Here is a 9,970-nt window from a genome sequence, read left to right as displayed (position 1 = left end):
CGGCCGGCCCCCGCCCAGCAGCTTGCCCAAAGCCAGCCGGGTCCCCGGCTTGCCAGTGGCCTCCTCCCGGTAGGGGTCCGCGTGTGCGCCTGCGGCCGCCCTGGCTACACCCGCAGGCTTGAAGGCGGAGCGCACGCCGGGGTAGAAAGCCAGGCCGCCGCCCCCCACCGGGGAGCCACCCACGATGCCCAGGAAGTGGCCGTGACCGTGGCCGCGCGCGGCCCCGCTCATGTCCAGCGCGCGCTCCGCTTGTTCCTTGCCCCTCCTGGGCGGCCCCCACTTGCCCGGCGGCGGCGAGGTAGCCGAGGGCGCGGCAGACGCCTCCCGCTTGATGCCCTCCCGGGGTCCGCAGGCCTGAGGGGGCGGCGGGACCAGCGAGTGGGCTCGCAGAGAGTCTGTCGGGACGGTCCCGGCGAAATCGGGCGCCAAGGGTTTCGGGGAGAGGCGGAGGCCATCGGGGGCGGCGCCTTGGCGAGCCGCGTGCTCGTGGTGCAGGAAAGCGCGGCCGCCGCCGCCGAGCACACAGTGGAAGCGTAGGTGAGCCTTCAGACTGTTGGGGTATCTAAACGTTCTCCAGCAGTACCAGCAGATGTAGCGCTCCTCTCCTGGACAAGAAAGAGTGGGAAAGCGACCCCGTGAGACGCGAACAGGCGGGAAAGAAAGCAAGCGCCTGCGGACCCAAGGTCTTGCCCAGAGGTGTAGGAAAAAAGTATTATTGGGTCCCCGCAAAAACAGGCGGGGGGTGGGGGGAATGAGTTTGTAGCCCTACAGTAGCAAGAAACCATGACAGCACCCAAATGACCACCCTCGTCACCCTCTCCATCATCTGTGACTACTCAGAGATAAAGAAGGGTGGTGACCTAGGCCTTTCCAAGGAAGACTTGCTCAGGGCCAGCAGAACAAATCTTCGTGGGATGGCAGCGAGGAGACAGGCCGGCCGCGTAAGAGATGAGAGCAGGGAGCAGAGAGCAGCTGTTGCTTTAAATCAAGTGCTGAGGCTGTGCCTTGCCTGGGCCCATCTGTTGGCGTTTGCAGAATAAGTGGCGTATGTCAAGGAGTTTGGATAAACTGAACAAAGCCCAATCTAATGGTCGTGAGCGCCTCATTACCAGGCGAGACAATATCCTGTATGTATGGGCCATATGTAATCATTCCTTTTCACAGAACAATGGCTTTTGTGTCCACTACCCACCCTTCTCACCCCCTCCAGGCCTTAAACACTTTGCCTGAGGTTCTCCTGGAGCGTGACCAACTGAAGGACCACATAGGGACTGTGATTTGCTATTGTTCAAAATTATTTGTATCTTTATTTCCTCTTTAACTCCATTTAAATTGATGAGGAGAGCGAAGCTCTCTGTCTTGATATTGTAAAAACTGAAGGATGATGTTACATGTTCTTGTCAGTTGTTCCACCTGGTCACTAATTAACTTCTAGATGGAAATCCAAGCGTTGTAAAGTCCTTGGAGAAGCTATGCCTTTGTTTTATTTACTGCATGAATGTATAATACTATCGATATATGATATGACTTTGTAAACATTCTCTTTTTAATTTTTTTAACATTCCCTTTTTTAAATAAGTGCACAATTCTCTTGGGAATCCCATACTTTTTTTTCCCTGGAAGTGTGTACTTTTTCCCTAGAATCACATACTTGTTGTTGGTGTCAAACCTTTAAAAAATATATTATTAGCACTCATGAATTTTACTTTTGCCAAGGCCTAATTAAGAGACCCCAGTATGGAACAGATTCTGGTCTCACGGTGGGAGTTTTCACACAGAAAAGCGCAATCTTGCCATTGGGAGTTCTTTTTAAATGCAATAATTGAGAATAATGAAGAGAAGGATGAGAAGAACTAACTGTGAGAAGTTAGTTGAGCCACAAGGAAGTATCCAAAGCGTACCTCAGTCTCATTAAACTTAATTCTCTTCTGGTCAAAAAAAAAAATTAATCCTCTTCCCTTCCTACAAGCAGCTCAAACTTCTAAAACATTTCGACAGAAACAACAGTGGAAAAACATCTGTCTCCTCTAATGTATCTTACTTCTGTCTAGTCCTCCAAATAACTAAGAGGAAATTTCAAGTGAAAAGCAGCTTATTCTAGCTGAGGCCAGAAGAGAGAAAAAGGAGAGTAGGAGAAGACTTTGCCTGAGACTCTATTTTAATTGTCTCTAGACTATTTAGATAAACAGTGTCTGTTCCTGTTATTTTCTAGTCAACACTCCTGTAAAATAAATCTTGAGAGAGAAAACATGAGACCTCCAGGGCATGTTAACCTAATTACTTCCTTCTCCTGTGTTAGGAACCTCTCATCCACCACCCTTTAAAAAGTCGTTTTCAGAAACAGCCTCAAAGGATTCAGTTCATTTCAAAGCCAAGTAAGCATTCTTCTGAAATCAAAGGGTCCGTCTTTTCCTTAACGTTACTCTGAAGTTGAAACTCCCTGAAGTTAGCCAATATTAGAAGAGTGGCATCCATTCCTACTTCTTTCTTACTCTTTTCAAGCAAGGTACATTTCTGATGGAAACGTGTCTTGTCTTCACTTTGTCCTAGCCAACTAACTAGTTCTCCAGGCTCTGAGATCTAACCCTGCCACAAATAGTAAAACACATCATAGGAGATGTCCTTCTTTCCTGCATCCCTAAAAGAAAAATCAAACTCACTGCCATGGAGTTGATGCCAACTCTTGGTGACCCTACAGGACAGAGTAGAGCTGCCCCTGTGGGTGTCTGAGACTGTGATTGCTTAGTGCTTACTGGAGAAATTGCGCCCCATATTTCTCCTGCAGAGCAGGGCTGTGGGTTTCCAACCTTTGACCTTTAGGATCACAACCCAGTGCTTAACCACTATGCCGCCAGGGCTCCTCCATGCATCCCTAAGAGGTCAAGATTTCAAGCATCTCAAAGTTGAAAAAAATCAAAAGTTCAGTATAACCCATATATCTCCCAAAAAAGAATATGGTGGGTGCCTATCGACCTCTACTGCCATATATTTTTAACCTCATTTGTCAGAACTCAAAATATGAGGGCCACTAATCAACCAAGTTATTTTTGTGCTAGTTGGGTGTACCCAAGAAAGAGCACCTTGTACAGAAATGTCTCCATCCTAAGGAGGATCACTAGCCTTCCAAATTGCAGGGGCATATTTGAGAGTTCTCCATCAAGAGGCTTTTGTTATATTTCTTTCTTACTGGAAAAAGTTGACAAAAGAGTTTCACATCATGTGATGCAAAGAACAAGCATTCTTAGGATAAATGCATATGAATATTGTGCATGCAAATTTACTCACAAGGTCAACAGAATTAAGTTCCAGAGAACAGGATTAATTGACATGGAAGTGACTCATCATTCTGAATAAGCTTAATTCTGTCTTGTTCATGAAGTGCTTCCTAATTCCCTCACTTGTTTCAATTTCTTTAAACTCTTTTCTAAAAGGATGAGATGCGAGCAAGCATTCAAGAGGGAGAGGTATGTTAAGACATTTTGAGGCATTCGCTGTGTTCACATTAATAACAGGTTCTTTAGGAGAAGTTACGAACTAGAACAATTGGCAAAGAAAAAGGAGAGCTGTGGAAGCGGGAGCTACTAAAAGAGACTCTGGGGACCTTAAATATTGCAGCACCTCCCAGTCTCCTTTTCACAGGAAGTCTTCTTAGTACTCCAGGGGAGGTTTGAAATGTTTTTCTCACTGCACCTTAATTTGCATAAATTCGTTCTTGGCTTTGGAAGGGATCAAATAAATCTGAGAAGAAACTGGGATACATCCCAGATTCAATTTAAGTGGGGGGGGGGGATGAATAAATACCATTTAAAGGGCCTTAGTACCTGCCAACTGACCAGCTATAAGTACCGTAATGCTTCTAAAATGCTGTAGAAATGCATCTCTCTCCTCCAAATCCGTGAATAATTGTTGCCCTTCCACCCCCTAAAAATATTAAAGGTTAAAGTTCTATTCTCTGGAACCCATGACTTTATTGCTGCAGCAATCTTTTTAAGACTTCTGTACTTTTTTTTCTTTTTTGATTGAGTAAATAAAGGTCTTTGGGGGGTTACAATAAAGGGAAAACATGACCCCATAAAGTTCAGCATAGCATTTTTTTCTAAGGGTATTTTTTCAGTGTTATTACACTCAACTGCTATTACCACTTACTGTCCATTTTGAAGTAGTAACAATACAGACTACACACATACACACACACACAGATCTGTTTTACTGGTCTCTAGAGAAAAGCCCTTAAGATCTGGGGGATGCAGCAGAAGCCCAGTGAAGGACTGGACTCCTGCCCAGCTGACCTTACCTTTCTCATCATGTGTTGGAGTTGCAGTCGTGGGAATGTCAAACCACTGGGCCAAGGAGTTGGAATACCACACAGTCAATTCCTCCCCTGGCTGGACATCTCGAAGTGCTCGGTAGAAGATCTGGGATGAAGAGATAGGATAGATCACTGTCATTTCTGGGCTAATTGGTCCAGACAAATGAGAGGAAAGGTATGCTGTGGGACCCTTGAAAACCCATTGGGCTTCTCTGAACCTCACTTTCCTCCTCTTTAAAAGGGGGACAATAATAGTGTTCTGGATTGAATCCCGCTCCCCTCCCACCACCACCACCACATTAAGTGTTGTAAACCCTAACCTCTTTGCCATATTACAAATCCCATTTGTGATTGGGCTGTGTTTGTTATGTTAATAAAATATAAAAGATTAAATAAACGATCTAAAGGTGTCCTGGTGGTGCAGAGGTTTAAACATTGAGCGGCTTATCACAAAGCTGCGGTTCAAACGCACCAGCTGCTCAGAGGGAAAAAGATGAGGCAGGCTGCTCACTCATATCAAGATTGAGTCTCAGCAATCCGAAGGCGCAGTCTACTCTCTCCTATACGGAGTTGGGGTTTGCACCATAGCGGTCGGTGGGTTTGGTTTGCGTTTTACAGGCTTCTTGAGACCGTGAAAGGGCCCCTCTAGGTCCAGCTCTGCATCCAGAGGGTTAGGAGCAAAGAATTGGCCGGGTGTGGGCTTAGTACCTGTCCTCCCGGTATATCAGCAATTGCTTCCAGAGTCTGTTCCTGGGGGTTTCTGGCCGCCCGGATTAACCCGATCCACTCCAGAGGGGAGCCCCCGGACTCGTCCACCAGCTCCCCTCTCACCATGTGCACCTGCAACACAAGCAGTGTCTCTCTCCTCCTAGGGAAAGTTTGTTCTCCGCCCTGCCCTCCCCCCAGCAAGAACTGTTGCATTCTCTTAGGCCCGCCCTTGGTCTGCTGCTGAGAGGGGGAGGGCGGTCCAGTAGGGCGGTTTCTTGGGGGGGGGGGGGGCGATGGAAAGGGAGAGTAGGCCACGGTGATGGCACCCCTTCTCCAGGCTCCCCATGCCCAACACTGCGGGGGAGCGCGAACTTCCTCCCCATGAGGTCCCAACCCCTAGACGCTTGGCAGCAGCTTCAAGGTCCAGAGTGCCCCTTTCCCCCTGTCCTATCTCCCCCTGTTGCCCTGCTTAGAGTAAACACACACACACACACACACACACACACACACACAGAGTCACTCCCAACGGAGCTCACTCGGGACAAGGGACTAGGTGGTCCTCAGTCTGGCTGCACTTTTTTTTTTTTTAAGAATTTTTTTAAGTTTGAAAAGATAAGCCAAAAACTCTGAAAAGATACTGCAATCCAAAAAACATTCTACTTTCAGGCTGATAAGATCCAGATTGATAAATTAGGCTCTAAACATTACATAGTATTGAAACATAAACCACTGTATAGCGCCCCCCAAAAAAAATCATAGGTAAAGTCAAAAGATAAATGGTAAATAGAAAAAGAATACTTGCAATTTTTAGCCCGGACAATGCCTATTATATAAAATAGCTCAGCAATTAAAGCGAATTTAGGCAAGAAGGGCTGGTGTGCAGCCAACAGCAGCTTCCGACGAGGAGAAAGAAGGTGGGTGCCAGGGAAGGAGAGACAGATCCCGCGGGTGTGGGCACCGCACCGGGAGCCATTTCAGCCAAGGAAGCTTAGGCAGCAGCAAGTTAAGGCCACTGCGGCCTTTCCCTCCTCCCTCATTTCCCCGGCGGCCCTGCCAGCCCCACTCCAGCGGCTGGGTGCCTGGGCCGGAGTGGGCCTAAGTGCCCTCTCTGGTCTCAGCACTGGGTTTGGGGCTTTTTTGGAGGGGGAGGGCGTCGCGCCTACAGGTTGGGCTTTGGCCCCTGAACTCTCATCCTAACTGGGGGCCGACCGACCTACAGCCCGTCCCCTCCCCTGCGAGAGAACTTGGGGCTGCGCCAAAGCCCCAACCTGGTGCGCCCCGTGTTCATCCCAATCCCACAGACAGCCGCCAAGAGAGAGGTCGAGGGAGTAATAACCTCCTGGATTTTTCTTTCGTTCGTTCTTTCAAGAGCTGGGATGACATGATTTGTGGACGAATTAAAGCTTTATATTAGTTTATTGAAGGGTGGAAGGCAGACAGTCCTCGCTGCCCTGCGCCCAGTAAAACGGGGCACATCTTCAGAGTGCGTGGCTGGGTCCCTGTCTCCACAGAGGAGACCCCAGAGCGCGAAGGGCGTGGAGGGCGACAGCGGGGGGGGGGGAGCTGCGAGTCTTGAGAGATCCTGGCACTGACTTGTCGCCTCGCAACCAGGGACCGTCCTCCACCGGGCTGCTGCCCGCTCTCATTGAAACGCGATTTACTGGGATAATCCGTGTCCCCCTTTCACCCCCTGGGAACTGGCAGGTAACAACTCTGTCATTGCTCCCTTGCCAGGCCTCCCTGCGAGCGTCTTCCCGGGACTGGGGAGGGGAGGGCGGTGGGGGGGGGGGGGCTTTACCTTTTTCTTGGGCCCGGGCTCTCTGCGGTCTGACAGGTACTTGCCCAGCTTGAAGGTGCCGGGCACCGGCCCCAGGCGCAGGCCGGCGGGGATGCAGCAGTCGGCGCTCACGCTCGGGGCGGCCGCGCGGGCGGCCCCGTGCATCGCTGCACCACCAGGCAGGCGCGGGCGCGCCGGGTCCTCCGCAGGGCGCGAGTGATGGAGCCCTAGTGTCGCGGGCTGGGCAGCCGCGCCCCGACGTGCGTCCTCCGCCCGCGGAGTGACGCGGGCGGGCAGGCGCTGCGCCTTTTCAATGCGGGCGGGCGCCTTTTGGCACCGCGACCGCCAGGGCGCGGAGTTTGGTGAGAGAGTCGCGCTGCGAAGCAGCTGCAGAGTCCCACCGGAGAGGGTCACATGGAGCGGTTCCCTCAGCCCCCTGCATAATCGCGGCTTCTCAATGGCTGGCGCACAATGGTCCAGGCGACCTTCCCATTCCTAAAAATCCAATTTGTCAAGGGCGAAGAAAAGGCGCTGGTGAATCAAAGGTCCGGCGGGACCATTAATCCTCAGCATGGGGTATTGTCCCTGAGACAGTTACGATATTTTAAGTGACAAATCCACTGTATAATTTCTCCATAAATTTTACTTCCTTTTATTGTTCCCCGACAAACCAGTTTTGGGAAATAAGTGACTACTTTAAGTCTACTTGGCTGATTCTTTTGAGCCTTGGACTACTTCAAAGATTTTTAATTCTCTCCCCTTGGCTTTATTGTAAAGGAGATTAAACAAAGAGACGGGGACTATTTGGAGGACTTGTTAACTTCTATTGATTTCTGGCGTGTGCCATACAGAAATTAGGCAGGTACTTGATGGGAAAACACCAGAAAATACCTACACTTTTTAAATAACGACCATATTACCATTCCAGGGTATTGGGTTCAGGCCAGTCATCTGTTTAGAACCGCTTTATCGTTTCCCTCCGACCCCTGTTGCCCCAGATATGAAGCCTCTGGGTCAGTTTGGGGAGGTGAGGTCAGCAGTGTTGGGCACAGTTTTTCCAGGGGGTGGAGAATGGGGCCCCAGCATTACAAGAGATTTCTCCCACGGTCAGAAGAAGTGCTGTCCCCACATCCCACGCCTGGCCTTGATTTGCTTTCAAGGTTGAAATGGCAAGGAAACCCTCAGTTAACTTCTCCAGAACATTGCCTCTTCAAATCGTTTAAAATAAATAAAGCAGCAGTCTACAAAGTTGCCCTGCAGAAGAGGGGGAGGTGGGAGTTTGAAGGCAACTCTGGCCTTTAAGGGATGTAGTTCATAAACCAGGGAAATGGATGGTTGGAGGTTAGACCACAATGCACCCAATTGCTTTTGGGAAAGTCTGGTTTTCTAGGATAAAATCGACTGTCGTTAAATTATGTGTGGCAGTCCTGCTATCACCTGCTCTACTCTGGTCATCCATGATGCCACTTCTCCAACCCCAGGTGGCCAGGACTAATTCTAACTCCAGCCCCCCTCTGGGTTTGGGGCTCTTAAAGGACCTAGTAGCTACAGCCCAGTGGCTCAACAGAAAGGTAAGGACCCTGATTACTCAGACCTCTACCCAAGAGGAAGGGGCATTTGGTGAGGAGAGCAGGAGCAGGGTGCTGACACCTGTCATTTAGCCCATTTGTCTTCCACAGACACCCCTTCCCCAGGCCCTCCCATGGCTGAGTCTGCAGTGATCCTTGCAGATGAAGACCTTGTTTTGCAGAGAAGACCTTGTCACACAGCCTGTGCTCTGCCCCTCCAGCCCTCAGGAAGCTTTCAGGAACACCCCCTGAACCTCAGTGTCCCCATCTGTAAAATGGGAATGGTGGTGTAGATGGGCCTTAAGCTGCCTCCTTCCTTTTTGCCCTAGTTGGTTTCGAAAGTCAATAGTAACAATCTGCAGAGTAAATTAGTTTTGAAAATTCCGAAACTAATTTTGGTTTCTGTCATAGGGCTATTCAGGTCAGGGGTCTCAAGCTTGCCAAGCAGAAGCGGGTCGGGGGAGCTGGGAGCACATGCATACCTGACCCAAGACCGCTGTAGACAGAGGAGAGCTAGCCTTAAGTGTGAGCCCCTCAAGGGGGGCTCTCCAGTACTGCAGCCAGGCCAGGGCCACTTTTTGAGGGCGCTGCCTTCGCGTTTCTTCTAACTGTCCAGTTGTCCCTCTGTGGACCTCGAGGGCTGCCTAAACGAACGGAGGGCTCCTTTGATCCGGCCCATGAATGGCAAAAGCCAGGGCGGGGAGGAGGAGAGGAAGCCGCAGGAAGAGTGGAGGGCAATAAATTTAAGCCATGAACATGTCCCTCTAACCTCTGGCCTGGCGACTCCAAGATGACACCCAGCTGAAATTACCAGCTCTGCGAACGGGGAAGAAGCGAGCGCAGGGCCTGGCTTCGCCGCGCCTCCCCGGCCCTCCTTAATGAGTGAAAAAGCGTGAACGACACGCGAACAATTTTATCAATAGAACCATGTAAAGGCCGACTGTGAGGAAAGTTATTTATTAATATAGCCAATTGTGACTGGTTCCCAGCCCCGCGAGAAGAAAGGGCCTGCGCCAGAGGCATTCACACCAGCTCCCCGAGTCTCATTCTGTCCCGTGGCTCGGAGTTGAAGTTCCCCAAGTGAAATAAATTGTCCACAAAGGAGGAAAGGAACACATTTTCCTTTATTTTTCCTCCCCTAAAAAGCAAGGGTGAAACCAATCTAATGTGCCCAGTGGAGCAAGATGGGCCGTGAAAGGCTGGGTGTTAAAAGTAAAAGCGGCTGTGCAGCAAATGGGATGGAAAATTAAATGAAATTAAATAGCTTGAACGGCCGTATTGTCCCTTATTAAAAAGACACATTAATTACATGGTCTCAGCCTTATTCAAAGACAATGTTGAGGCTCAATCAAAACATTCCACTCGGCTTTTTTATGGACTAAAAATGGGCGTCCAGAGGCCCTGGTCAAGCGAAATCCCTCCTGGGCCGAGTGGCGGGCGAAGGCGCGTTCTGGGGCGGCCCGAGGATCCGCTGGCCACCGCGGGAGCGCCGCTGGCGCCGCCGCCTAACAGGTTATCCTCGGCCGGGCGCGCCCCGGGAGCCAGTCCCAGCCCTGCTGCCCACGCCTGGCTCCGCTTTGGCGAAAAGCGCGCTCCAAGGACTGCGCG

At 50.2% G+C, this 9,970-nt stretch overlaps 1 protein-coding gene across 1 annotated transcript in view; it reads right to left on the bottom strand.

Moving 5' to 3' along the window:
• Positions 1-6,959, bottom strand: part of PRDM13 (PR/SET domain 13) — an 8,105-nt gene extending 1,146 nt beyond the window's left edge. Inside the window, exons 1-4 of the mRNA XM_004710926.1 lie at positions 6,816-6,959; positions 5,018-5,149; positions 4,295-4,415; positions 1-605 (exon numbers count right to left, since the gene is read on the bottom strand). Of these exons, the coding sequence (XP_004710983.1) occupies positions 1-605; positions 4,295-4,415; positions 5,018-5,149; positions 6,816-6,959 (1,002 nt within the window). The remainder of the gene's footprint in view (positions 606-4,294; positions 4,416-5,017; positions 5,150-6,815) is intronic.
• Between the last annotated feature and the right edge of the window lie 3,011 nt (positions 6,960-9,970).

This window comes from Echinops telfairi, unplaced genomic scaffold (assembly GCF_000313985.2).
Source record: "Echinops telfairi isolate 266 unplaced genomic scaffold, ASM31398v2 ScPeMD7_3533;HRSCAF=4204_0, whole genome shotgun sequence".
Lineage (NCBI taxonomy): Eukaryota > Metazoa > Chordata > Mammalia > Afrosoricida > Tenrecidae > Echinops > Echinops telfairi.
The sequence above is the reverse complement of the archived record's forward strand: the minus strand, read 5'-3'. Positions and strand labels throughout refer to the sequence as shown.